At 41.2% G+C, this 27,876-nt stretch overlaps 3 protein-coding genes across 4 annotated transcripts; 1 reads left to right on the top strand and 2 right to left on the bottom strand.

Moving 5' to 3' along the window:
• Positions 1-13: 13 nt before the first annotated feature.
• sms (spermine synthase) lies at positions 14-9,136 on the top strand. Its single transcript, XM_030437997.1, has 11 exons — positions 14-203; positions 1,818-1,938; positions 2,677-2,764; positions 3,267-3,331; positions 3,413-3,588; positions 3,718-3,872; positions 3,987-4,076; positions 5,636-5,750; positions 5,870-5,949; positions 6,354-6,469; positions 7,627-9,136. Exons 1-11 carry the CDS (start codon positions 158-160, stop codon positions 7,655-7,657), a joined length of 1,083 nt encoding a protein of 360 aa, XP_030293857.1. The 5' UTR covers positions 14-157; the 3' UTR covers positions 7,658-9,136.
• On the bottom strand, positions 8,747-19,468 carry LOC115594163 (adhesion G-protein coupled receptor G2-like). The gene is made up of 20 exons (XM_030437996.1): positions 19,450-19,468; positions 19,282-19,349; positions 19,142-19,185; positions 19,016-19,055; positions 18,581-18,615; positions 18,358-18,485; positions 18,144-18,264; positions 17,594-18,060; positions 17,296-17,497; positions 16,968-17,124; positions 16,608-16,772; positions 16,330-16,452; positions 16,184-16,229; positions 15,991-16,094; positions 15,762-15,886; positions 14,442-14,813; positions 14,067-14,350; positions 12,214-12,315; positions 11,873-12,016; positions 8,747-11,647 (listed from the first exon to the last, which is right to left on the bottom strand). Exons 2-20 carry the CDS (start codon positions 19,327-19,329, stop codon positions 11,544-11,546), a joined length of 2,811 nt encoding a protein of 936 aa, XP_030293856.1. The 5' UTR covers positions 19,330-19,349; positions 19,450-19,468; the 3' UTR covers positions 8,747-11,543.
• Positions 19,469-19,967: 499 nt separating this feature from the next.
• Positions 19,968-27,463, bottom strand: LOC115593709 (A-agglutinin anchorage subunit-like). 2 transcript variants are annotated; one of them, XM_030437307.1, is made up of 10 exons: positions 27,262-27,463; positions 25,532-25,593; positions 24,481-24,552; positions 23,669-23,739; positions 22,761-23,569; positions 20,702-20,738; positions 20,580-20,617; positions 20,369-20,499; positions 20,196-20,274; positions 19,968-20,050 (listed from the first exon to the last, which is right to left on the bottom strand). In XM_030437307.1, exons 1-10 carry the CDS (start codon positions 27,351-27,353, stop codon positions 19,981-19,983), a joined length of 1,461 nt encoding a protein of 486 aa, XP_030293167.1. In that variant the 5' UTR covers positions 27,354-27,463; the 3' UTR covers positions 19,968-19,980. The 2 variants fall into 2 exon arrangements, with proteins under 2 accessions (XP_030293167.1, XP_030293168.1); XM_030437308.1 differs by lacking the exons at positions 24,481-24,552; positions 25,532-25,593; positions 27,262-27,463 and adding an exon at positions 24,092-24,120.
• Positions 27,464-27,876: the final 413 nt, after the last annotated feature.

The following is a 27,876-nucleotide window of genomic DNA, read 5'->3' as shown; positions in this document are numbered from 1 at the left end:
CTCTGCTCCCTCGCTGCATCCTCCGACTAGCCACGCCTGGTGCGGTGAATATAGTGGGTGGTGGTAGCAGCAGTGGTAGCAGGGCCCTCCCTCTGTCTCTGCAGATAAATACTCGCAGCCTGTCTATTCCAGGCATGGATGACGGTTGCACCCAGACATGGCACTGCGACATTATACTCTCGACTTCAACCTCTCTACGGCAGGTAAGAGCGGCTGAATACGGTGAGCGCGGTCAGGTTACAGCCACTGCATCAGGGCTGCATGCTAGCTAGCTGGCTAGCCTGCTAATATCAACCTGCTAGTCTGTCAGTCTGCCCTTCAGAACACTAATGCTATATTGATTAGAGTGAACCATGGCTAATAATGACACCTATTTATAATATATTTGGACAAGTTGGGGCTCAAAGCTTAAAGTTTTTGTTGGTAAATATTTTGTTTTGATGCCACTTGCATAGTCGTGTAAGGTTAGACGTTACACTTTTTTTTTTTAACTTGTCCCACTGCTCTGCGGCTCGATACGCCTCCGGCTAACAATGTGAATAGAGTATGTTCAATCCAGCGCGGTCGCACAGGAAGTGGCAACCTGTCGGCCATTTTTGTAGTTTTTAAGTGTCAAAATCTGGACTCGTGCTGAAGTAGAATTGTCACACTGTGGAATTATTCCAGTACAAGTTAAAGTCCTGCATTGTCATATGAGTTAAGTAAAAGCAGGTGTGCTAGTATTCAAATGTAGTGAATGATCCCTGATAGTGTAGTAAACTATTATGTAACATATGTATATGTTATTATACTATATTATACTATTTCTGTTATGTTGTATTAATGTGGTATCACTGATACAATGATGTGGAGTAGAGGTTGTCCGACCAATATGGATTATTAAAAATCAAGGAGACGGAAAGCCGATATTTGGGACTGATATTCATTTGCACTGATGATGATTTTGTCAAAATATACAAGCAACCTAGTGATGCAGTTAATGAATGCACTTTACTCAGGTAAAGTTAAGAGCATGAGTGAAGTAACTTTGTTACTCAAGTACTGTTCTTAAATACAATTCTGATTTACTCTACTTCAGTATTTCCATTTGCTGTTACTTTATACTTCCTCTCCAATATATTTATTTGATAACTTTGCAGATTCATAATTAGTCAGTGTTTGTTGGCTACTATATGTGACATGTTACCAATCAGTCATTTTTAAATTAGATAATTTTGGGGCAATCTGACAGTAAACAACTAATATGAAAGTATTTCTTCTTCTTCTCCCTTCTTCCTTATCGATGTTACAACAATATTATAAGGGTGACTATTGGTGCTTTCACAACACACAGATACAGCAACATTTCTGCTAAATAATCATCAGTAATGTAAATGTATTGACTATTGTCACAAAAAGGACAGCCTGGTAACTGCAGAAAGTGACATCACTTTACTTTAATGCAGCCTTTATTACATTAAACGAAAACAGTTAAGCAGTGTCATGATAAAATGATGCAGTGCTGGTGCATAGTAACCAAGTTCAGTTATTCAAGTGCTGCGCCGAAGAGTAGTGCAGAGGTGTATATAAATATTCTGTTTTATTGCTCTGTTTTATTTTTTGGTCCAAGACAGATATAACTAGTTGTTACATTGCAGATCAAGATGTAATGCTATAATGAGAAAATGATAACAGCATAATAGAGCCTTCTTAAATTGTCATGTTGCTGCTATCATACATGGATCTGAGAACATATTTCACCACTGCTGCAGAGAATGTATAAAGGACGCAGATTGCTGTATTCTTTTCATCGTTCCCTCTGTCTTTTCTTTTCTCAGCTGACCCTGCTAAGACCGTTCCCGATCTACTATCCATATTTAATGAGCAGGAAATGACAGAGACTGTCCATGACACAAATGGGCATGGATACCTTGCTACTCTTGTTGGCAAGAATGGGCGGTAAGAACACCATTTTTGTCATCAGGTTTTTGGTGTATCGCAATATTTTATGTAGGGCTGTAACAGAATGAAGCATGGCTACGCCCGATTGAAGCATGTATTGGCCCCAGAGAACAAGCTGCAGCTGAAACATCTCACCCCAATCTTCTAACATGTGGGAGAATTTCATACAGAGATCCAACTGAAGGACACTTACTGTATATAGTCTGTTTATCTTTGAATAGTTTTTTATTATATTTATATATTTTTACTCTAGTGCTGCTACTTATTTCCCTCTGTACTGCTCTGTTGCCTGAAAATTTTTCCCAAGGGGGATCAATGAAGGAAAATCTTATTTTATCGTAACAATGTGGTGTTTTGGAAGCTCTGCTTATTGAAAATGGGTTGTCAGGGGAGGGCAACAGCTCTGCGAGCATTACCGCAAGACTGCATAAACCTGTTTACTTTTGGCCACACAAAGCTGTGATAAACGAGGGATATAAATACACTGAATGTGTGTCTGTTAGCAGCAGTCACTTAGAATAAACTAGATAAATGTTGACATGTTAAAAACTACTGCTGCTATGGTAATGGATTATGCTGCAGTCTGGTGGATGTATTGAAACTTTCTGCTGTAAAAACCTAACCTTAAACCTTCAAAGCAACAGGGGGGAGTATCAATTTGGTGTAATAAAATGTGCTTCCCACTTTAATTGCTTTGAGCTCATCTCTTTGTCTTTACCACTTCTCATTTCTCAGGCTTGCTATTCTACGTGTGCACTCCCATGGGTTGGTGACCATTGATCTGCAGTGTTACGAAGAGGATAACATTGCACAACTAGACAATGTAGGTTGTTTTAAAAAAAAAAACTAAATACAGAATACTTAATCCAATTACACACAAGAAGTCTCACACATGTCATGTTATGCTGCTAACTTTATAGCTTGTCAGTTCTGTTATCAGTCATACAGTGTAGTTTTACAACACTGTAGTTGTACACACTCTAAACCACATTGACCACATGGACTTCATAAAGATCTGTGCCCAAAAAATGTTGTGCACATAAGAGGAGGAAGTGTTCAGCGTCATTGCCTGCCATGGTTGTTTACATGCTTCTTGTGCCCAAACACGCCCTTTCCCAAGACTTTTGAGAGTCCTCTAGAAATACCCCTCTGACTCTCATAGCTGTGGATCACTAGTAGATACACACAGACCATGGTGAAACAGCATGACAGCTGCACTGTTCGTGTGTTTTTGCGTGAGATGGCTGCAATATAAAGTATCCCTCTACTTGATTAAAATGTTTGTTCGCGCAGACTTTCATGGTGTTTCAATTGTGTGTCCACAGCTTTTAAATGCACTGGAAAAGGAGCTGAAGGTTCTCTTAAATGGCAATATTACGAGAGTTAAAAGGTCAGTATCTGGAGATTTCACCACATTTCATGCGTGTTGCAGTAACATTGAGTAATTGTGTTGTTCGCCATTCACCCCAAGGCTCCCGCCCCTCGTACGAGGAGCGAAGATTGACCGATACCTGCCCACAACTGACAAAAGAATGATTGAGTACGACATTGACCGGGTGGTGTATGAAGAAGATTCTGAATACCAAAACATAAAAATATTGCACTCGCAACAGTTTGGAAATATCCTCGTACTCAATGACGACATCAGTAAGTGTATACAACACTACAGTACATGGCATGTTTGTCAGTTTGATGGTGATTATTGTGTTTGTACTATTGACAGTATCATAATCGGTCAATGATTTCAGTGTGTTAAATCATTCCTTTACCTTGCAGACCTGGCAGAGAGCGATTTTGCCTACACCCAAGCCATCATCGGTAGCGGAAAAGAGAATTATGCTGGAAAAGAGGTGCTGATATTAGGAGGAGGGGACGGAGGCATCCTTGCCGAGCTGGTCAAACAAAAGCCAAAGATGATCACCATGTTGGAGATATCCTTTATGGGTTCTGTTCTGCTGGCAATGTAGTGTTCTCTCACCGCGTTTTACTAATGCCTATAACTGTAGATCTGCACCTTATCGATCATTCCTTAACAGTTGGAGTACATTGACCAGAAGGTGATAGACGGGTGCAAAACACACATGAGACGAACTTGCGGCAATATCCTTGACAACCTGAAGGGAGACTGTTACCAAGTGAGTACTGTTACTGCCAGAATGTCTTCGCTCCTTCTTCACTGAGCCTTATGTTGCTGAGTCCTGGGGTCCTGTTGGGTTTTCTTGTAAACAAATCAATTTCAAGTATTCTTAAGGGCTAACAAACATGTTTATTGCATTTCCTTCCTCGTGAAACAGTTGCAAAGCCAATTTATTTGAAGAACTTTAAACCCAGGTATCGTAGCTTTTTATATACTTCTGTTTTTTGGAGTGGGGTGTGACATGGCTGTAGAGTCATCACAACAAACTGTGTGTAATTACTTGTCATTTTCGGCTCTTCGTGCACATGCAGTGTTATCTTACAGTGCAGCATGACTGACAAACACTTTTCAAGATACGATCATTAACCAGTTTTGACTTTGCAGAACAGAGCAAACTTTCTTCTGCTTCAGTTTCGTGCTGCTACGCAGTCCCAACTAAGAGGATTTAAGAACTGCAACAGAAAGAACTGGTTCCTGAAGCATTCACAAACAGAGAGGCTGATGAGTTCTTACTGGACCGGTTTGGGACAACTAACTGCCATATGTTTGAAGATGCCACTGGCAACATCGGTGAATACACAGACTCTGTCAGAGGCTAAATTAGTAAGTGACACTGTTGTTCGTTAAGCCTCTGTCTACAACTTGCTCACAGAAGCTCTGGGTCAGCTGGGAGATTTGTGCTAAACTCGAAGCACAAACTTCTGCCTTCAAATCAGGGGATCCAGACGCCTATAAAGCAGCTGGATAGGACCTCTGGAAGTCCGTCAGAAATGCCAAGACGGACCTCAGTGTTGAAGTGGAGTCCAGTTACTACAGCTCTGACTCTAAAAAGGCATGTGGAATGGATAACGCTGCATCACAGAGTACAAACGAAGAAAAGGGGACATTTCTCTGTCTACCGCATCACTCCTGGGCCAGTACAAAGCCTTTTTATCCCCTGTCAATGCAGACAGCACAGTGCCCGCCAGGAATCCACATGTGGGCAGGAAAGTTGCAGTGCTGATCCTTTGCAAGAGACTGTCCATCAAGAGGGTCAACCTTCCCCAGGCACTCCAACCGGATGGCATCCCAGGCCGGGCTCATCTGCTCCTCCCTTTCGCACCACTGCAGACCCTCCTCAACTTGCACATAAACCAAACGTGGCCACGGGTGACACCATGGCCTTAGTGACACACACTATGCTCACCCAACTGTGCAAAGGGAATATGTATGTGAGAATTCTCTTCATTAATGCTCTCTCAACACGGGCAAAACTGCAGGGCTGTGTGCTCAGCCCCCTCCTGTACTCACTGCTCACCTTTAGGCTTGCTGTCGTGAGCATCTTGGGCCTCATTTCCCATGAAGCCCGACCAACATTGGCTTTTTTTTATTATTAGAATGCAGAAAAGGGTGCTTGAAATTATTTTATAATTATTAAATTCCCAGTTATGTTGACTGTTTCAGTGCACGGTCTCATCTGAGACAGCAACAGTGATTGTTGAACTGTAAAATATTCTGCCTCTGCCAAGAAACTTGAATGGAAAGTTGAGTGGATTCTCCTTGTTTCATGCTTTACAGATACTAGTAGAGGACTGTGTCCCTGTGCTGAAGAAGTATGTCCAGGAAGGAAGGATGTTTGATTACGTTATTAACGACCTCACTGCAGTCCCAATATCCACGGAGCCCGAAGAAGGTTTCTGTAGTTTTTATATTGTATATTTATGTATATATTATCTGCTGTGTTACATAAATTCGATTACAGAGATGTCATTGTGCAACTTGTGTCTGAATCTGTCTAACTGCTGGTTGTAGACTCTACGTGGGAGTTCCTGCGTCTCATCTTAGATCTGTCGATAAAAGTCCTGCATCCCTCTGGGAAATATTTCACACAGGTGAGTCTTAATCTTTTAGTAAATGATGAGTGTGGTTAATGCAAATGGTTAATATTGGCATTGTGAATATATCCACACATTTTGTTAATTTAACAGAGATGATTATAGGTCAGACAGACGTACTTTTAATGTTTTTTCCCACCTCGACTGACTAACTTGAAAATCAAATGTCACTTGTCAATATTGACTATAATTGTTGAATTTAGTTTGAAAATGTGTCCAACAGGAATGTTTATGGAGTATAAAATCACCTAACGGGGAGAAGTCATTACTCATTTTGTTGTGGCTAAAATAAAACCAACACACCACTTCCACTCTCAACCCTGTAGTTATGGTTGAATAAACCATTCGCTACAGTTTGAGCATCCCATGACATAAATGTATTTCCTGTTATTGGTTGTCAGGGTAACAGCGCGAACATGACAGAAGCACTGAGTCTGTATGAGGAACAGCTGGGAAAACTCTCATGTCCGGTCGACTTCTCCAAAGAGGTGGTGTGTGTGCCCTCCTACCTGGAGCTGTATCCTTTTCATCAGAAGTTGTTCATATGTTGCAATGCATAAAGGTGTCCTTACATACCCCATGTACTTTTTAATACCCTAGAAAATGTAATGATTAAATGTCGTATTACGATTAGGATCTTATTTTGCCCTTTTTCTATTATTAATAACAACAGCGTACTCAACCACGTTAATAGTTGTGATCTGTTGGCTGCCTGATCCTCTGAAGTGTCGGTTGTTCCCCCCTGACGAGCTTTGTTGTAGTGTTGTAACCATTGGTGCTTTTCCATGCGCATGTGCTCCCTCGGTATGACCCTGGCACGTCAGCCCAGCTCAACTGGGATTTGCATTTCCACCGCAACAGGGCTACCCACTTGAAGGTGTGCCTTTTACTGATGACGCACTTGTCGATTAGTTATCAAAGACGCGACTGTAAATGCTCTACATCCCTGCAGTATTATTGAAGAATCTCTGCTAAAACAAGTCCACTCATACGTTTAATTTCTTAAAATCTCAGGCCAAAAGTTTTATTTTAATTAATTGAAAGCTTTTATTTTGAAGCACCAAAATCAGAAAATACTTGGTTGTATTCACATTAATTTAACACAACTCCTGAAACAGCTGAAAGTGAACATGAGACAGTAGAAAATGAAGCATCTCAAAGTACAAACAGGGATGCTGGAGAGAAAAAAAAATTCAAACCGCAGAGTCTCAGTTACAAGAGCACTGACAGCTGAACACAACCAGACTTTTAAAAGCATCCGTCTCTCTGGTCTCCTTCACAAACACGAGGCACATCTGAGACGGTCCTGTCATGAGATGTCACAACAATCTCACTCGGGATGGGTGCGCTTTGGCCCAACTCTGGAGATGGTCCATATTGGGTGTGGCATGGCTCAACTGGGCACTTCAAGTGGTTATGGAAAATCAAAATCAGTGGGGCATGGTTTGGCTCAATGCAGCCAAAAGTGCCAGTGGAAAAGCCCCATATGTCACAAATCGGCAATAACTGTGGCAACTAGCCGAATGTTATTTATAACCAATAGGAAAAAAAAAAAAGACCCAAGTTGCAATAAAACCACTATTAAACTCAACATGTACATTTTTCATACATTCTTATATATGTTTGAATGCCCTCAAAAGTTGTTTTGTGAAATCCTTAATTGCACATTGTCAGATGGGTTTTCTACACCGTGTGGAAGAAGTAAAGACCTCCAGTCTCTCTGCTTGAGTTCCCAGCGGCTGGAATGTTAACGCTTCTGCCCTTCTCTGCTGTAGCCCCGAGGGGTGTGTTCAGACTGAATGTGACATGAAAATTAGAGGCAACACAAAGCTTGGATAGATGCATTGTTGTGGCGCCTTGAAAAGGGAGTGAATCGGGAGAAATATTACAAAACTAATCACAATATTACTAGTAGTTCATACTTCAACAGGCTAATCTCCTTCACAAGGCAGTCGATGCTTGTTGTTATTGAGCTTCAGCTGACTGACTGACTACACGCAACTGTACTCTAATTGGATGTTTTGGTTCACAAGCCATGGACTTAAAAAAACACTCCAGCTGTCTGAGTTTGTGTTCCTGGGAGAAGTAAATGTCCCGTACAAATTGGAGGAATTCCAGTCCAGAGTTATGTGTTTACTGAGCTTAAAAACCACTTTAAAGAAGAACGCTGATGTTGTGCATCAACAACCAAATGTCAGTGTTTGACGACCTGGCAATGATACTCAACAATCTCCACCCACCTCCACCTTTAATGCAATTCAAAACTGTGCTTAGTGGGAATTATTGTGTGACCAGAGAGATTTAAATAAGTCAGACTATAACAGATTTTCCCAGTAAAATAAAGGTAATTACCAGGAATCCTGGTGGTCAAGTTACTCTGAATAAATCAAGATGAAAATGTACCTAGGTTCAGTCTGAACACACCTTCAGGGGCACAATAACGGTTTTATGATCCCCACTCTATGAACCCCATCCAACCCTAATCCTCCTGTTCTCTTCCTGTTTTGGTTGTGTTTTACCATGTTTTGCTCAACTTATCAGTTGTATCTGGTTTGTGTTGGTTTCGAATGTCCATTTGCATGTACTCTGAAGGAACTGTTAGATGTTTGAACAGTGAATTGATACACTGCTGATGTTGTGTAACTCCTCTTACAAAAGGCGTTCGTCCTTGTTTCCTTTTAGGTTGTTTTTCTTTACTTTTGAGTTATGAGCTCAAATCGTGTGATAGGGCAATCTATAGGCTCAGCACAGCTGAATCGAGTTGCTTTTAAGCTCTGTATTTTTTGTTACTCCCTCTCAAATGTGACTTGATTTTTTTCAGGTTGTATCGAGACAATGTGATCCTGTCCAGTGAGACCAACGTGTTTGAGTCCAAATGTGTTTTTAAAAGGGAAACGATTCCACCACTTTAATGCCACCTCTGTGCTTGTGCTGTTTATATGGCCTGTTTTATTAGCACCTTTGTTTTCTCCTGATATATTTTAAGTTTTTTAAGACTATTAGGTGCATGTAAAGGACAGTGAATGTAGCTTGCATATAAAGTACACAGCACGTCTATGCGTGATCGACCCTGTGGGACTGAGTTACATTTATTTATTCAATATAATTTCACCAAATGCTGTTATGTCCCACATGAGATCATTTTTGTGACCATCTGCAATTAAACTGTTCTTGGGGGGGAAAATGTCTAGACTTTTTTTTTTTTTTATCAGAATAAATAAATTTAATTAATGAATTAAATCAAGGACACCTTTGGGGTATTTTGAGAAAGCATGGTTTGCATGAGCAGCGTGCAGAAATAGCTGGGTATAGCATGTGCCTGTTGATTGCTGTGCACATCTGTGTTATGGATCACATATTTTAAATCCAATGTGTTCTGCAAATGTGCAGTAACACTGAAATAACTAGTTGAGATTGTCCCTTTTCAAGCATTAATAGCCAGGAGATAATTAGTTCCAGCATGTGGAAAGTTTCCAGCTTCTCTTTATTCTTCATTGATATCAAAGTAAAAGTCTTCTCTCCCACGAAAACCAGCAATCTTGAGGACGTCCCCTGAGGCTCTGAGAGGCCAAATAAATAATCTGCGGATTAAACGGTAATAAAAGTAATTGTTGCAGCTTTAAATCAGTGTACTTCATCCTCAGTTCTGTGTCTAATGTAATGACTTCATACCTCTCACTGTCAACTTGCATTTGAAGCTTCACTGCCCAACATTACAACCTCGGTGCAAGGTGTTTGGTTTGGATGAAGACTTCCTACACACCCACACCCCTGGTGCACCATCCCAGGTGTTCTCACTTATTTTAGCTGATTAGACATCCTCTCAGGTGTGTTGGCAGGCAAGTGTAGACTGTGATTGGCGTCTTGCTTCAGGACGAATGGGCCTTTGCCACAGAGGGTATTTTCACATGTCACAGCAGGAAAAGCACACGTAAATAAATGAGTCCCGCCTCTGTTTCAATGTTCTGTATCGTACATCTCAGCCCATTGTCACACAGTTGTGGTTTTAAGTAGAACGGAGACTTAATTACTGACTGTGCTCTTTCTTCAACTAAAAGTAAACATGTCTGTTTTGAAAATGGGCTGTGGCACCTAATCGATGTTTGTCTGGCCACAACCTAATTTAATTCCCAGCATAGCTTTACCCACATTTGACTTTAGCAGAGGGCTAATTAGCTAGAATGATTTAAAACAGCCGTCAGGGTCTTAATTTATGATTAAATGGGGACGTAACCTCTGTGTTGGATCAGTGGAGACTTTTTTCCCCCAGCATTGCTGCTTGGATCTCTTAAGAGCTGTGTCAATCAGAGCCTTTTTCCGTGCAACGATAGAACCACGTGACTGAATAATGCAAAACCTTGCTTAAAACATTGTAATTGCATGACACATTACAGTGACAGACACAGTTCTCTTCTGGGTTCACAGACCAAACACCTCTTACAAAAGCTACTTGATGCAAGCCAGCTCCTATAGCTACTCACCCTAACACAACAGCCAGTAAAGACTGAAGACTTTTGCTATTCCACTCACTTCTCAGCTAATACTGAAGTCTTCACTTTTTCACCGCACACCTGATAGACAGGATACCTCTGATTTCCAAATTAATGTCAACCTCATGCTGCAATATTAGCATGCTGACATGCAAAGCACTAGTCTGTTTCCTCAATAAATTGTGCTAAATGCTGTCTTATAAAGTGGGTTTTTAGCCCTTTATTTATGTTTTATAGTTTCCTCTTGAAACCGTCATAGCTTATTTGTTGGCCTAACGTCGGCAAGAACATCCAAACAATAAGACATTTTAATAAAGTGTACTTGAAACAATATTATACATTTTATTATTTGTACTGTTTAGGCAAGTGGATGTTTTTATTCTGTATGACACGATTCTTTTTTTTTATTTTTGCACTACTGTTGCAGCCGTATTATGGCTGCCCAAAGTGGGTTCATGGACCGAAGTTGGCCGGTCATGAGGTTAACTTTTGTTAAAAATCCTAATAATGTTTATGCTCTTTCATTTTTTTTTTCTTTTTGTGTGAGGCAAAATGATCTCTAAATATGTTGGCTCCCTATTTAATAAATATGACACAGTCTGAGCATGGCCGGCAGAGTGACACTGTGCAGGAAGTCAGACAATTGAGGGAACTGGTGATACCGAGGAACCATTTTGCATCTAATCAATACAATACATGTTTTTAAGTTCCAGTTCCCCTTCATGGGAAAAGTTTGGTCACTCCTAGTCTATGGTCAGACTAGTTTGTGAAGTTGTACAATATTGAATTAACCACTTATAAGACTTGACTGGTATCAGTCTGTTGGGTCAGCATCAGTGTATGCAACATACCATTAGAATATGAACACATATTGATAGCATTTCAGTGCAAAGCTTATAAGCTCATACGCATATAAAAAGCATGATTGTAGGAAAGTTCCAAACATTACGTGTCATGTATAATGGAGGCTTTCCTTTGCATTTGCATTTCAAGTCATATAATACATGTTACATGGACAGTAGATAAATTACTTCAATTTACATTATATACAAGTATTTCAAAATAAAAGCCATTTAACTGTCTGTTCTGTCCTCTTTGGGATCAGGGCGCTTGCTGGTTTCTGTACTGCCTGTTGATCTCGTTGAGGACCACATCCGAACTGGGGTCTTCATCAGCTGTGATCGTTCTGTCGTCAAATGGACTTCCTGCAACAGCACCACTGGGTAAATTCATGACATATCAGACCATCGCACGAAAACCAAGGTACAGACACATGTATTCTAAGAGCTGCAACAGCTTTAGGCAGATTGAGTAAACCTTTGTCTGCTTCTTGTACCAACAGTCTAATCTTCAAATTAATTAAGAGTAACTAAACATCTCACTATTAAGTGGCTGTGACTCAATCGCAATGACGGTCTGCCGTCACTCACCGATGCCGTTAATCTGCTCTGAAGATTCACTGACGAGGAACGACGAGGAGCCGGACGAGTTGTTGGAATTTGAGGAATTAAGAGATGTCAGTCTGGTCACTGATGCCTTCTTCATGGTCTTCTGTGTTGCGGTGCGGCTCCATTCTGTGAAAAAAAAAAAAAAAAGCACAAGACAAAAGGTTAACATAATCATTCAGAATGTCGATGTGCGATGAATTACCATCATCTAATGCACTTGATCTTTTATTTGGAAGAAATAGATGTCCACATTCAAAGGAAGCAGAAACCACATAGAGGGCTACATGCGTGTGTCCATGAAATGCACTGTGAACTTCTCTGACCTGAGTTCTCTGCTAGCCTCATCTTGCCGCAGCACAGGTAGGTCCTCCACTGCCTCCTCACGTTCTCCTTCACCGCACAGTGGAACACAAATATGAAGAAACCTGCAGGACAGAAGCAGCATTTTTTGATGACGAGCCAAACCTCTCACAGTGTGGAGTCCAGTGTCTTTGGGACATGAAAGCCAATGAAAAAAAGGAACTCGGTCGGCTTTATGTAAACGTCATTCACAGTTTGAGTTTGTCATTTTTAATTATTTTACACCTGCACTTTTGGAACAGATGATTTTCCTTTAGATGTCTACACTTTCACTGACTGAAGTATGGCTTATTTTGAAGGCAAACGCTAAAACTATAACCTGAACCATCCACTGTAAACATCAATTGCATTTTACGGGATGTCTCGCTCCATCAGTTTCTGCCTCCTGTGCTTGCCAAAGTTGTGCACACACGCATCTTCTTATGCAATGAGGGATTACTACTGTAATTTTTGCCTTGTGAGCCCTTGCTTCTGTTTCATCTCCAAATCAAGGGGGTTTAGATAATCTGGCTAAAGCGTTGGCAAGTTTCCCCAACCGTCTGATTGTATTTCTTGCCATCAGGCTGGTTTCATTGAAGTGCGTTTGCCATCTTTGCAGATTTCAGCAATTCTTTTATATAATGCTAACAAAACTGATATCAATGATGTACATAGTCTTGGTCATACAGAGACCTGTACTGGGTTGACTTTACTCAGTACCAATGTTTTGTTTTGACCCACAGTTTGAGTTATTTAAAGTAACAATATGGAACATTTTGTTTACCTTAAAATAACTCAAAATACATTTCTGTGCATTAAAGCATTTAAAAAAATGATGAACCTGAACACAAGCATAATAGGTCTCCTTAAATACACTTCTTGCTGTGGAGCCCTCATGATTTAAAAAAATGGACCCTACCCGGGTTTTAATGGACCCACTTTAATGTGAAATTAAAGGAGAACTTCGGTCGATTTAAACATGCAGCTTCATTGCTCAAGCTACCCTTGACTTGCCAGTACCGAAGACGCGAACAAATTTGGTCCAACCATTACAGAGCTCTGTGAACGGAGACTTAGCATTGAACGCTAACAGCATGGGGTCAGAACTTTACACTGTGTTTTAAGCATCTTAACATGCTCCACATCTCACACCAAAAGTTATGCAACATCAGCAGACACCTTAGCACACAGCACTGTAGCGTGTATGACTCAAACTGAATAAAAAAGTAGTTAAAACAGTGTGTTTGTGCAAGGAGCTACTTGCCTGTTTGTTGACATCCGTGTGTTCCGGTAGCTAGACCAAACTAGTCAATCCGTTGAGCGTGCACTTACTCCCTCACTGGCGGAGACGGAAACGTAATCCAGCATTTTCGTGTTTATGTTCATAATGTACATGTCCATGTTACAGCCTGTCATGAGCCATTAGCCTTACAATAGCCCGTTAAGCCTGTTAAGTGCACACTCAGTGGATATGCTAGTTTGGTCTAGCTACCGGAACACACGGATGTCAACAAACAGGTAAGTAGCTCCTTGCACAAACACATTTTATTCACTTTTTTATTCATTTTGAGTCATACACGCTACAGTGCTGTGTTGTAAGGTGTCTGCTGATGTTGCATAACTTTTGGTGTGAGATGTGGAGCATGTTAAGACACTTAAAACACAGTGTAAAGTTCTGACCCCATGCTGTTAGCGTTCAATGCTAAGTCTTCGTTCACGGAGCTCTGTAATGGTTGGACCAAATTTGTTCGCGTCTTCGGTACTGGCAAGTCAAGGGTAGCTTGAGCAATGAAGCTGCATGTTTAAATCGACCGAAGTTCTCCTTTAATCAACTCACCTTGCAAGGAGTTAAAAATGGCAAAGAGGTACATGAACGCCAGGTTAACGGGCCCCCAGGCAAAAAAGGCGAAGCCCCAAGTGAGGCCCAGGAGGAGGGTTATCCCCGCCACACTGCGCGCATCCTGCAGCGTGCTGCGGTGAAGCGAATTGTGAGGGTTCTGCCTCTTTATCCGACACAGCTGGATCAACACCACGATGAACATGACGAAGTTAAACAGGAAAATGACGCAGAAGTAGGCCACCACTGCCACATAAAAAGCAATGTCATTTTTCAGCCAGCAGCTGTGGGAGAAGACAAGGATAGGAGGTTATCAAAAGGTTTGTTTTGGGGAGGTTGTATTTCATGCACCTTGTGGAATATTTTTGGACTCACAAGTCATCACTGGTGCCATCAGTAAATCTCCCATAGGAGACCAGGCCGTAGTTATCCTTGTCTATCGCGATGACAATAATGACCACAATCATCGGGACACCCCAGCCGACCAGCGAGAACTTAAGCATGTAGCGCGATATGTAGCTGTTGAAGACTTTCACCAGGGCCAGGTACATGTGGACCGCCTCAAGTCCCATCCAGGTGAAGGTAGCCAGCAGGAAGTAGTGGAGGAACCAGGCGGTGGAGATGCAGAGGCCCTCGGCCTCCGGGTAGAGCGCCAGCCAGGCGTCCACCAGGAAGACCAGGTTCAGCATCAGCAGGGCCAGGCACAGCTGGATCAGGATTTTGGATGGAATGTCTTTACGCAACTTCCTGCAGTGTTTCAAAGGTTCAGAGAACACAAAACATCTCAGTGGGTTTTAAAAAAGGTGCTGTGACAAAATATTCTAGTTTTCATTCTGAATTGCAAGTCACATCCATTTGTGAACTCAGTTTTCTGTATGCTGTTACCATGATCCTTGTTTCTTTGTACAGTCACATGGTTCAAAATTTATTTATTTTTTTTGGCCTTTTTTTATGGCTTTTATTGATAGTACAGCTGAAGATATGACAGGAAACAGGGGGAGAGAGAGGGGGAGTGACATGCAGCAAAGGCCGTGAATCGAACCCGGATCCGCTGCAGAGCATCGGCACATGGGACGCCCGCTCTACCAACTGAGCTAAACGGCGCCCCCACATGGTTAAAATGTGGTCTGCTGTTAGAAATTTGGTAATTTGGTAATTAGCAACAGAATTGTATGAAATAATCTCGAACGCTAACTGCATGGCCAACTGACTTAACTAACAGCAGCCACAGTTAGCAGAACCAGTCAGTTACTCTGATAATTTTGAATGTATGAATTCAGCAGGTGGTCAGTTACATACTTTTAGAATCAGATGAAATTATGAATGGCTGTGTTTCTGTTATCTTACAATCAGCCTTTTCTAAAAGAAGAACTGATTCCCTTTCAAGTGAGTTCACCATGTTGAACTGCCATATTTTCTACAGTAGCCCAGAACGGACAAACCAAACACTGGCTGTAGAGAGGGCCTTTTGTTATTTTTGTGTTTTTAGCAGCACTTGGAAAAGCAGTGGGGAAACAATTTGGTTGCAATCTGTCAGGTCACCACTAGATAACACTAAATCATACACACATTAAAAAAACACTGAAACTTTATCATCACAGATCAAAAACAGACGCAGTGGTGGACAGCAATGCATGCTTCTTCAAGGGTAATTATTACATGTGGGATGTGCATATTGTATCTTATGGCTCTCACCCAAAGGCCAAGTAGGTGAGGAGGGTGACTGACAGGAAGATGGCGGAGACTCCGCAGCCGATATATGTGATGAAGGTGAGGATGGTGGCCTGGACACGACTGGTGAGAGGCTCTCTGGAGAGGTCCTGTGAAGAGGTTAGTGCGAGAGTGCTAAGTACGATCAGAACTATTTTTGGATAATTTTTCACCAAACATATGAAGGAAATTAGAAAAAGTATCATCTCCGCACCAGCAGGATAGCAAAACTGGTTAAATGGTTGCAGCTGCAGACCGTCTCGTTGTCAGTGCTGTTTCGGACGAAACAGCCACTTGAATTCCAACCACCTGATCCGTCTGACAGTAAAGAAACACAGAAGAATCATATTCACATTCATGTTTGTTTATATTCACTCAATTCTGATAAATATTGTTGAAAACCTTACCGTTTAATGTGAAGTCCCAGAAAACACATCTAGCCACAAAATTAGCCTGTAGTTTTGGGAGAAGACAGAGTTTGTATTTGTTTATAATCTCTAGTGGTACATCATGATGGTTTTTTTCTCTGTTGAGATTGATCAGAGAGACTCACTGGAACAGGCTCTGTGTTCCTCAGGTTAATTATAACATCCTCCTGCAGTCCTGTGATCGATAGGTTGGCCACGCTCGCGCCCAGGATCCCACTATTGAGTCTACGTTCTCCCAGTGATCTGTCCTGCATGGCCATGAGGAGACAACACAAGAAACAAGAGTTTGTAAAGACATTGTATCAGCGCGTATTTTTAAAATCAGTTTCCTTTTAAACACTAAATCGGGTATAAACGCAAGCGAATTAAATTTGAATTGAGGATGTTTGATGGTTGTAGACACCTGGAACACTGTGCTCTTCTGATAGAAATTGAACTGGACTCTGGAGGCCTGCTGCTGCTCCTCTGAGGTGAGGTCCTGGGTCAGAGAGGGGGGCAGCCTGATGGAGCCCTGAGGGATGGTGGAGTCTGTTCTCACACTCCTCCTCAGCCTCGGATCCCCACGGACCTGCCACGCAGATGGGACAACACATTATTTTATAGTCTCATCATGTTTTTAAAGTACAATCTTAATCTGAGGAGGAAAAAATGCATCCGTAAAATATCCAGTATCGCACAGGCTGGCATAAAAAAAATACTCTAATGTGTTACCTGATCAACATGTTACGCAGGTGTAATACACAAGGCTACTCATCTCACATACCTGTACATTACTGGGGTCTGAGATGGAGAAAACTGTTCCCTGGAAGTTAGTACCGTCTGCTGTTTTCACAGACAGAGCCACAGCTTCAGACAAGATGGTCTCAGCCGGTTGGTCGAGGACCAGCTTCAACCCCACTGTATCGACAATCCCTATGATCCTGACGAGAACATGAATTAAGTTAGTACACGTTCCCAGCTTGGGTGCAGTCTGCAACAAAATTGTCAACATAAAAAAGTCAAAAAAGGTCTGGAACTTCTGAGTTACGCCATATCATTTCTTTAACACCACAACGATATGTCATTGAATGCCAGATGAATTCATCAGTAACCTGTTGGAGGTGGTGGCCAGCACCTCAGGAGAAGCGTCCAGCAGATTGCTGACAATGCGGACGGAGGTGTTTCCCAGCTCCAGGCTGACGGTCGGGCCCGACAAAAGATCCTCCAGCTGAGACACCAGTTGCTCCACCTGGCTGGAGTTCAGGTTGGACACGTCTCTGGTCAGATCAAGTAGTGCGTTGGCTTGGCTGTCAGCTGGAGTCAACAACAAAGAACAACACTGAAAAGAGATGCTCTGAAATGATGCAAAAATAACATAAATGTTGCACACAAATGTTGCTGATAACACACCTGATAGGGTGGTTGTTGGGCTCTCTGATGGGGCAAGAGAAACAGACTCATTTGCGGTGGTTGTAGTTGTGTTGTTGAGGGTTGTTGTCGCTGTGGCGTTGGAGCTTACAGTGGTTGCGGTGGTATTCAGGGCTTCAGTTGTTGTGTTCAGCGGGGTTAAAGTTGTGTTGTTGAGTGTTGTTGTCAATGTGGCGTTGGAGCTTACAGTGGTTGCGGTGGTATTCAGGGCTTCAGTTGTGTTTAGCGGGGTTAAAGTTGTGTTGTTGAGTGAATTTGTCACTGTGACGTTAGCGCTAGCGGCGGTGGTGGTATTCATGGCTTCCGTTGTTGCGTTCAGCGGGGGTGAGGTTACATTCACCGACAAGGTGGTGTTTGGTTGCAATGTGGTGACACTTGGGCTGGATGTGGTAGACGGCCGGTGTACACAACTCTCGTTCAACAGCAAGGCCAAATCTTTTCCATTTTGACTGCAAAGAAAGACAAATTAGGATCTTGGGTGAAACTTATATCATGTTTACTGAGTTTGCGAAGTTGTCTTTAAGTCACAAACCAGTTCAGGAGGTGAGAATTGTCGCTTGCCAGACAAAGTTCAGCAGGCGTTAGATTCACTTTAAACCACGTGAACAGGGAGTTTAGTGGATCGTTGCTGGCTGCTGAATTTTCACAAATTGCTGTGTGACACATAAAAAGAAATCATGACTGAGAAGTTTTTCACAGGACACACTGACTGTATGGATTTGTTGTCCTGTTGTTAATATACACACCTGCTCGGGTCACTAGTCCGCTGTAAGTGATTTGTTCTTCGGCCTGAAACACATTCGTCAAAGCCTTCGACACGGCACAGATAGGAACCTGACGGGCAAAGCGTAAAACTGCTCTGCAGCTTTGAACACTGGAATGAAAATTGAGAAGAACACAGATTTAATCAGTTGTATCAATGCGTAGAAATGTTACTCCTTCAAAAGTGTTTAATATGGCTAGACTCACTTTGTTTCAATGAGTCCACAGGTCACATTGGCTCTCTGAAAGGGGATTCACATTTTAGTCAAACTGTCTCAAGTGAATAAAAATGTTCAATACATGAGGGTTGTGTGTGTTGTATTCAAAGGTTTCAGTGAATCTTGACAAAACAGCTCGAGAAGGGTCATTAAGTTTCTTTGTTTGCATTTTTGTGAAAAGTTGCCATTTTCCTGAATGAAGTGCATTACTCATTATTATAACATGTCAGTTTACAAAATGTCTTTGGTGGAGTAAAGGAATGGCTCCAGGTAGCCCAAATGTATAGAAAATGCACAACTTCACATTTCTTATGTCCCCGGCTGAATATTGCTCACTATGAAAATGTAATTCAATTAAGTCAAGAATACATTTGGATTAGTTTCACTTTATAGCCAAAATAATATCCAATGGTAAGATAATTACCTTGTATTCAGATGCAACGATGTTCAATGGACATGAACCACTGCAAAGGAACAAAGAATCTGATTTATTTTACATTGGATGAAAGGGTGTGTGATGAACATGTGAAATCTGAATGGGAAAACTCACTCTGCACTTAGAGAACAGTTTGTTGTTTGTCGTATCTTCGAAATCTGTACCGATTAAAGAGATTATAGCTTGAGCTTCAATAATACATCAAAATGGAATGGACATATGTATGCATGTTCTGCGTGTTCGCATTAACTTACAAGGAATAAGACGTATGACTCGTTCATCTCTGGATCGTTTATATACATTTTAAAACTGTAGTATGCATCTAAAAAATAAAGAAACGATTAACAACATTAGTTATATTTTTTAAACTGTATCTATCTAGATAACAGTCTGGTGGTATTTCGAGGTGATGAAGGACTCACCAGTTCCATTGCAGTAAGCAGAGCAGCTGCAGGTGTTGTTCACCTGACCTGAAATCAGAGAACAGAGACAGTAGTTACTTACTACCGGTCTTACTCGCATTTTGTAGTACATTGCCAGAATTACATTTTCGACTGAGGAGAAATTAGGGACAAATTGGGATTGTGCCATTAATCTACACATCTGACCTCACACATGCTCCTCAAAATGGACAGTTTGGACAGTTTTAGTTCTCTTTACGGTGCTTATTGTGTGTATTGTAGCTGTCAATATGCTGAATAATGTATGAAGTGTGTCATAGGTGATGAATTTTGCCCTGTCTCTGCCAGACATAGAGGTTTGCTTATGAGGATCTTTTTTAAATTTGACACGTATCCTCTCAGCCTTCAACTCTAACCCTAACCCTAACCCAAGAAACAAAGAAGATAAAACATGTTGTAATAAGTTAAAATCATTTATTATTTTGTTATTAAAATTAAGGGGTGGACTATTTCCTTTTTAATCTGTTGGTTGGAAGATGCTTAAGGAAGTTTTCAGCGCTCACCTGCACCACAATGTGTTGAGTTGCTTTGCTGAACAACATAAGCAGATCCAGACACTTCACTGTCAAAATACAGCAACATTTGATTACAAAATGGTGCATAGCGCCCCAACAACCTCATAAAATGCTACATAAATGAAAAAAATACATTATTTAAAAAGGCTAAATATTTAGTAAAGTAAGTAAGTTGTGGGGTTTACATCTTACCATGATCCACCGGTTGGACCCTTATAAGAGCAAGTCTTCTCCTCTTGTGGATTGCTGTTGCACACAGTTTTTAGTTGGCCTGTTAACAGAAGGTGTTGATGAGGCTGCACTTTCATAACTTAATAGGTAGGTAGGTAGGTTGATCATATGTTTCAGGAGTACGAATCACTCACTGGTTCTGTCAGCTTTTCTTCCCACCACCCTGATGTCGGAGGAAGTAACACTGGCTGCACAGAGCGTACGGAGGATACAACATGGCGGCACACTCTGCCTCAGCTTCAGCATCACAGTACAGTTGGTGTTTCTGAAGTTTAAGGTAAGTGTTAACAACAAACACATTTTATGTTTCACTCATTTAAAAAAAAATGGTTTATGTTAGTTCACCTTATTGCAGTCTTCATGGCGCAGTTCACTTCCATATCCTGTTAGAACACAAAACAATTCAATTCAAATGATCCTTCCGTTCACATACTGTAGCTCACAGATACACCTCCATGTTAGCTTACTTGATACAGGCCGGTTGTGATGCCATTACTGTTCCCACTGTAATGAAAAGTAAAACAACATTACTGAGCAACAACCTTAAATAAAGGTTATATATCTTTTCCAATCCTATTTAATAAAACAACGTCTGGTAACGTCTCTTACGACTGGTGACGTTAGCTTACAATGCTGATGTTAGCTAGATTAAGCCAGATATACAGTAGCCAAGGTCGGGAAGGTAACATGTTACAAGTAGGTTCACTTTTTTTTTTTTTAAGGAGCAACTACTTTTAAACCGATATATAAGTATATTTTAAACAGATAATATGCTTTTTACCTCGCTACATTTGCCATTTGTATCTTTGCGACAACTAGTGTAGCTAGCAAACTTTAGCTATTTTATTTTTTTCATGTACAGCTTGATGTGCTATTGACATTGGCGTATCTTGTAGCTAGTGGTTTGACCTCACAAAGCAGTTAACTTAATGTAAGGCCAAATTCAACATTTATGTTTCTCTCATAATTGCAGTTGTATGTTGAGTAATTTATCATCGAGGTACTTTTAAAAAAACTTTACTGGAGTAGGTTCTCAGATGGTAATTTTCCTTTTTACTTGGGTAATAAAGTATTGGAGGACATTTACTTTTACTAACACTGACTCAGTTGATTGACTTTATGGGCTCTATCTTGCACTCAGCGCAATTGACTTTGTACACTGGCGCTTTTGTAATTCCTATTTTGCATTCGGCGCACACTGGAATTTTCCCTCCGCAGACGCACGTCCTTAAATTAGGGAATGACTTTGCGCTCCCGGGGCGGTTCAGAGAAAAGAGGAGGCGTGTTCCGGCGCAAACGTTCACTGGTACAGAAGAACTCATTCTTTTTCCCTCTGATATGCGACGCGCCCACCGTAGCCGTGAGGGTCTAGTGGAGCGGGTGGACGGAGATGGAGTTGGGGGAGGAGGAGGAAGGTGCACAACAGGAGCAGGTGGTGCGTTTGGAGACTTGAGGCGATGCGCCTCAGAGGCCACAGCAACATCGCCACCCGGTCAAGACGGGCATTAATACCTTGCCGCATCCCGGACAGTGCGGTCCGGTCTGACAATGCTGCCACGGCGTGTAGTGGGTCTGGATCCTCTGCACCTTGGTGTTTGCGCTGCTCCCTCATGAGCTGGCCGTTGCGCACTGCTCGGCCGTGCGCACTGCTCCCGAGGCCAGGTGCGATGTCCTGGGGATGCCAGCCGTAGAAATAATTGTGGCAATTTCCTCCCACGCCCGTTTAACCAAAGATAATTTGGATGGATTTCTCTTATCCCCATACAAGGCCACTTCTCGGTCTTTTACTGCCCTGACGAGAACGTCGGTATCCTCGGCTGTGAACCGCTCCTGGCGTGCGCCTGGCAAATTCGCCATTATAATAGCAATGCGCCATGGCACAAGCGCGCCTGATTTTAAAGGGAGTGTGAGATGACGCTCTGATTGGTTTATTGCACGTTACGCCCAAACCACACCTATGAATAATGTAGCTACTTCAGACCAACCCATTTTAGATTTGCACTGGGCGCAAGAGTCATTTATCCCGCCGGCATAATCGCAACAGCGCCTGAGATCCGCCCACAAAGCTACTTGCGCTTTGCGTTTGATACTTGCGTTTCAGATCATTAAGATAGGGCCCAATGACTCATCTCTACATTTAGCATGAAACAGATATAAAATTCAGTGGTTTCATGACAGAAGTCAACAAGCATTGTGTGGCTCAAGAAGATCTTTTGAAATGCTCTTCATCAGACTTCCTAATTAGGATACTGGAGCCCTTCAGCACCCCCTTTGTGTCATGTTTTGCTAATTTTCGACTTCGCGCCTGCCCTTTTTGGCTTGGGTGTAGTTGTAGTGTAGTGACTTGTAGGAAGCTGTCACTTAAAACAAAGGCAATTTTGATTTTGAATTTTGTCTTTGCACTAAATGATTCTTAACATTAACAACAAAACATTCTACAATGATTAGTCTACACTGTGACAGTGTTTGGACCTTTGCCTTGTCATTTATTTATAAATAATTTATGAGAAATCATTGCAGTGATACCTGGCTTCTGTCACATTGCCGTGAATCTCACGAGCTATGCGTTGCTTGTTTCCACTGGGATTTGGCTTCTTCGTTGGTTTGACGTTTCCTCCGCCGCCAGGCGCCTGTGTGGTCACACTGGGGTCAAGTAAAGAGGTTGTCGAGCTGGGCTGTAAAGTTGTTGTTGTTGCAGCTGCAGTTGTGCTGACGGTTTGTAACGTTGTTGATATTGCAACTGGATTTGTGTTGTTGCTTTTTAACGTTGTTAGTGTTGAGGCTGGAGTTGTGTTGTTGCTGTTAAACGTTGTTGATGTTGAGACTGGAGTTGTGTTGTTGCTTTTTAACGTTGTTAGTGTTGAGGCTGGAGTTGTGTTGTTGCTGTTAAAAGTTGTTGATGTTGAGACTGGAGTTGTGTTGTTGCTTTTTAACGTTGTTAATGTTGAGACTGGAGATGTGTTGTTGCTTTTTAACGTTGTTAATGTTGAGACTGGAGATGTGTTGTTGCTTTTTAACGTTGTTAATGTTGAGACTGGAGTTGTGTTGTTGCTTGTAAGCGTTGTTGATGTTGAGGCTGGAGTTGTGTTGTTGCTGTTAAACGTATTTGATGTTGAGGCTGGAGTTGTGTTGTTGCTTGTTAAAACTATTGTAGCTGTAGTTGTGTCATTGCTTGTCAAAACTGTTGTAGCTGTAGTTGTGTTAAAGCTTTGTATTGTTGTTGCTGTCGTCATGAGTGTCGTCTCATTTGTATGTGTGGAAGTAGGTGGGGCAGTTGTTGATTCATTGTTCGGGGACACGCAGCTCTCCAGGTTGTTTTGGAAAACCTGGACAAGCTGAGAAAAAGAACATGAGTCTCATTATATGCAGTCATACGATATACATGTTAAAATCTTGTATTCAATTGAGAAACTAGTCTAAGTGTCTCTACACACCCAGGCCTTGATTTCGGTTTCATCCCTCTCCTCTCCTTTGACATCCACAGTGATGTCAACAAAGTAGTACACTGCCATGAGAAGGAACAAAACAAAATAGTTGTGGAGATAGTTAAACAGTAATTACAAAAAAAAAGAAAAGAAAAAAATTCAAAATCAATGAGAGAGACTGAGACGTACTGAACCTAAAAAAATGCAGTCATAATTCAACCAACCATTTCGACTACGCCTGGTAAACACCAGCTGTTAGTAATGCAGACTTTATTTCATACATTTGTTGACTCTGCACAGAGACTCTCACACAACTGTTCCCAGGCAGAGTTGTACTCTCCTAAATTAGTAAACTGGTCTTAAGGGACAGCTTCACATTAGCTGCAGCTGAACTTCACAGTGTGTTTTTATACATGAGTACTCAACATTTACTTTAAAATAGCTTCAGGAATGGCTCTCCTCACCGTCAGTACAGGTAGGTGATTGATGGTCTGTCAGACTTCTTTTAAGACAGAAATGTGAAGCCATTGTCTAGTGGTGTTAAAAGTATTCAACACATTCAACAGGAACACTTGATGTTTGTCGGTGGCTGAGATGACTTTGTCATTCGATGCCACCTGACTTCTTAAAGCTCTTCTGAAAGGAAGCCCTGAAGGCTAACTTCATTCTCTTTATATTTCCAATTTTTATACTAACTTTTATTGATTTGTTTTCATATTACCACATTTATATTCTTGTTCCTTGACAGATTTAGTTTTTTTTGTCTCTTGTATTAAAAGAACAGTTGTGGTTTGTCTGCTGTCGGCTTTTGTGAGATTTACCTGAAGTCTGTGCGTCTGTTGTAGCAGGAATAGTGGCAGGAGCAGCAGAGGTCTGATTACAGGAAGCCTGACCTGATTGGAGAAAGAGAATAATTTTAAGCCTGCACAGAATAAATGAAAGAGCGCTTCAAACTCAAACTTTAACGTAATAACTGCGGTTTAATATGGATAATGATCTACAGACATAAACCAATATGGTAGACACAGGTTTACTGGTACGGAAGAGGATTAGGGCCACATGTGAATTTTTTTTTTAGTTCTGACTTTAATCTCAGAATTCTGACTTTTTTCTCAGAAGTCTGACTTTAATCTCAGAATTCTGACTTTTTTCTCAGAATTCTGACTTTAAAATCAGAACTAAAAAAAAAAAAATCACATGTGGCCCTAATCCTATGCCGTATACTAGTGATTTTAATGATTGATATAGTAATTATCTATGATAAATGGTATGGAAATGAACAACCACAAATATTACTTTTATCAGATATTTACAAAATAAACAGATAATGCTAGAATACAGTAATAAACAAGACTTTATTAATACCTCAGTGGGTAAATTCCCGAGTTACAACAGCTTAAGAGTCATAGGCAGAGGGAATAGAACAACCGTGACTGAGTTATAGATGCAATCTATCTATCTATGCAATCATCTTAGTCTCTCGCTGTTCTCTTGCTTATAATCATATTTTTGACACCTTTCGCTCCTTAAAAGTCGCCAAGAGGATCAGGCTTATGTGGTCGTTTTTCAAATGTCATATTTTCCGCCTTACCCTACAGAGGAACTACACAACTATGACGTTTTTGTCTGATAGATAACACACAGCAATCAGACCAGAATAACACGTTTTTGTTATAACTTAGGATGGAAAAATAAGACATTGTTTATGTGTGTGTGTGTGTGTTGCATGACGCATGCTGAGTGACTGGCATGTCAGACATCTTGGTTTATAAATAGTGTTGCAGAGTTGTAGGGACAGATAAGGTGACACCGTCACTCTATTGTCTGCAACCTTCTGTTTTTTTTTCACTCTCATGTCAGAACATACTGTACCTATCAGTAGGATGACCAGCAACCAGCATAGATGTTTGACACATGAGCCCGGCTTCGTCCCTCTGTAGTATAACAATACAATCATATACAATACAGTAATTTAGAAAACACATAAAGGTTAAAGCTTTACGGACCATATTCACACGATGGCCATTTTTCTTTGACGTCACACTCAGTGGTGGAAAGCTCAAATGCAGGGATGATGTTATGCTGCTGTCTTGCAGATTCTAAGTCATCATCAACGAAGGAAATCGAAATCGAAATCGAAATTTTTGTCATTTCAGTGTTTCCCAATTGATCAGCAACTTCAAAGACAATGGATAGTGAAAATCTGGAGGGACATCAGGCCGTATTTCAAGGTAAAACAACACATTTGATAAGCCATCCGCTAACGTTGGCATTCGATTACTTGCCCCTTTTTCACAAACCATTCTCCTCTCAGTTCCTGATAAATCAGAAAGCAGTGAAATGGTAGCTATTTGACGGATTCAATACGTTTATACAACTTACAACCTGGAACAGTGCAGTTGGACAGTTTAGTTTCCCACCCAGTAAGTGTTGTCAGAGGAAAACGACCACCGTGTGAATGTGGTCTATTGTAGTGACCTTTGTCTTTTGTTAAACAGCAGTTAAACAGGGTGAAAGAGTGAGTCATACAAAAACCTTTTTCCATCACGCCCATGCTAATAAATGCTTTCCTTAGCCTTTACAGTAATTATATGTGTGAAAGCTTTTATCTTTGCTCCTGATCATTTAGTCCATTAATCATAACTTGCAAAGTCCTGAAAAACTGGATAAACGTCAAATCAAATGCTTGAATGCATTCTTTTGAGTACAATCAGAGGTCAGTATTACAGAACAAACACATTACCTTTATCACAGCTTAGAAAATTGCAAACACTGATATATAGAGAGTGATACTGTGGATATTGTACTATGTAGGCACACACAATGGATGTTTGCTTTTGCCAGGGAGTTTCAGAGGTGTTTTTGTGTGTTATGACGCTGTGCGGTTATCAGGCATTGAATAACATAAGTGCTGTAACAGAAGACTTGCGTTGATAATCTTTCTAAACTTTGTTAGCTGATGTTATTGTATTAGAAAATCTTATGACTACTAAAGTTGAAGTTGAACTTTACTGGATGAAAACATTTTGCTCACAAGTTCAGAGAGTGGGTGAGTACAAAAATTACTGCTCAGGAACAAAGGTGTAGAGAGACAGACAATCGAATCACAGCCAAACTCAAGTCCTGACAAGTAAGAATGCGATAAAGTCACACTTGTGTGATAACCAAAACTTATGGTGATCAAAGCGAGGCACAATGTTGTTTTGCCCCCCAAAAAATCCAGATGTCTGGTTCCTCTTTTCAGATGTAGATAGACCATGGAACCATCCTAATTTTCTCCAGCTGTTATATATAATCTGAGCATCATTGTACCGCCACAGTGTTGGTCTTGGATCGGGTGCATCATCTCATCTGTTCTTAGACAGATTATCAGTAACTCAATTACTGACAAGATTAGACTGTATAGTCAAAGCCCAAAAGTTACACACCACAACAAATAAAACACATCAAAAGATATTTAGGAGTGATTAGGTTAGTGGTTTAAATAAAGAACTAATAGAACTGAATTTGATCGAGCTATAGCTAAGGATAAATAATCCTCCTGTGATGGGTGAGATAATCTGTGATTAAGCAAAAGAGACGAACCACCACCTTAGCTTTACCTGACAAGGGGGGCAAACATGTGCCGACACGAAAAACCATCAGAACGAACGCCAGGAGCACTCATGACTCTGTCTTCATTTTCCCGGTACATAACTTCCCCTGAGCCAAATCCAAACTTGAAAGCAAAACCACACCACACGCATTAGATGTGCATTTTCTTCTCTTCACCAACACTGATGCTATTGTTGGTGGCAGACAGGCCGCTGGGTGAGTTTACTGTGAGAGTCTGTTTCTCACACAGGATCAGTAGTTGACACATGTGGCACGCCCCTTAAAGTCAACCCTTACACCAACAGGTTGAACATTGCAGTGATTCACTTTACCTTTGAGGGAACCTTCAAGTTGTCCTCCTGAAGAGGAAATTAGTTGATTTTACGTCAGATCACGAGAGGCCCTCTGTGCTTTACAACCATCCAAAACAACTCCTGTACACCACAAATTCATTCATTGGGGAGGAAAGAGTTTGATCGTTTCTGTTTAGTAGTAAAGGTGCACCTCAGGGTGTGTCTTCTCTGAGTATTCTCTGAGTATTGTGTTTCCAGGGATACACTACAGGGCTAAAAGAGTCCTGGCATTGAGACATTTACTGTTGCGTCAGAAGAAGTCACACACCT

This window comes from Sparus aurata, chromosome 13 (genome assembly GCF_900880675.1).
Source record: "Sparus aurata chromosome 13, fSpaAur1.1, whole genome shotgun sequence".
Lineage (NCBI taxonomy): Eukaryota > Metazoa > Chordata > Actinopteri > Spariformes > Sparidae > Sparus > Sparus aurata.
Note: the sequence above shows the minus strand (reverse complement) of the source record. Positions and strands in the feature narration are given on the sequence as shown.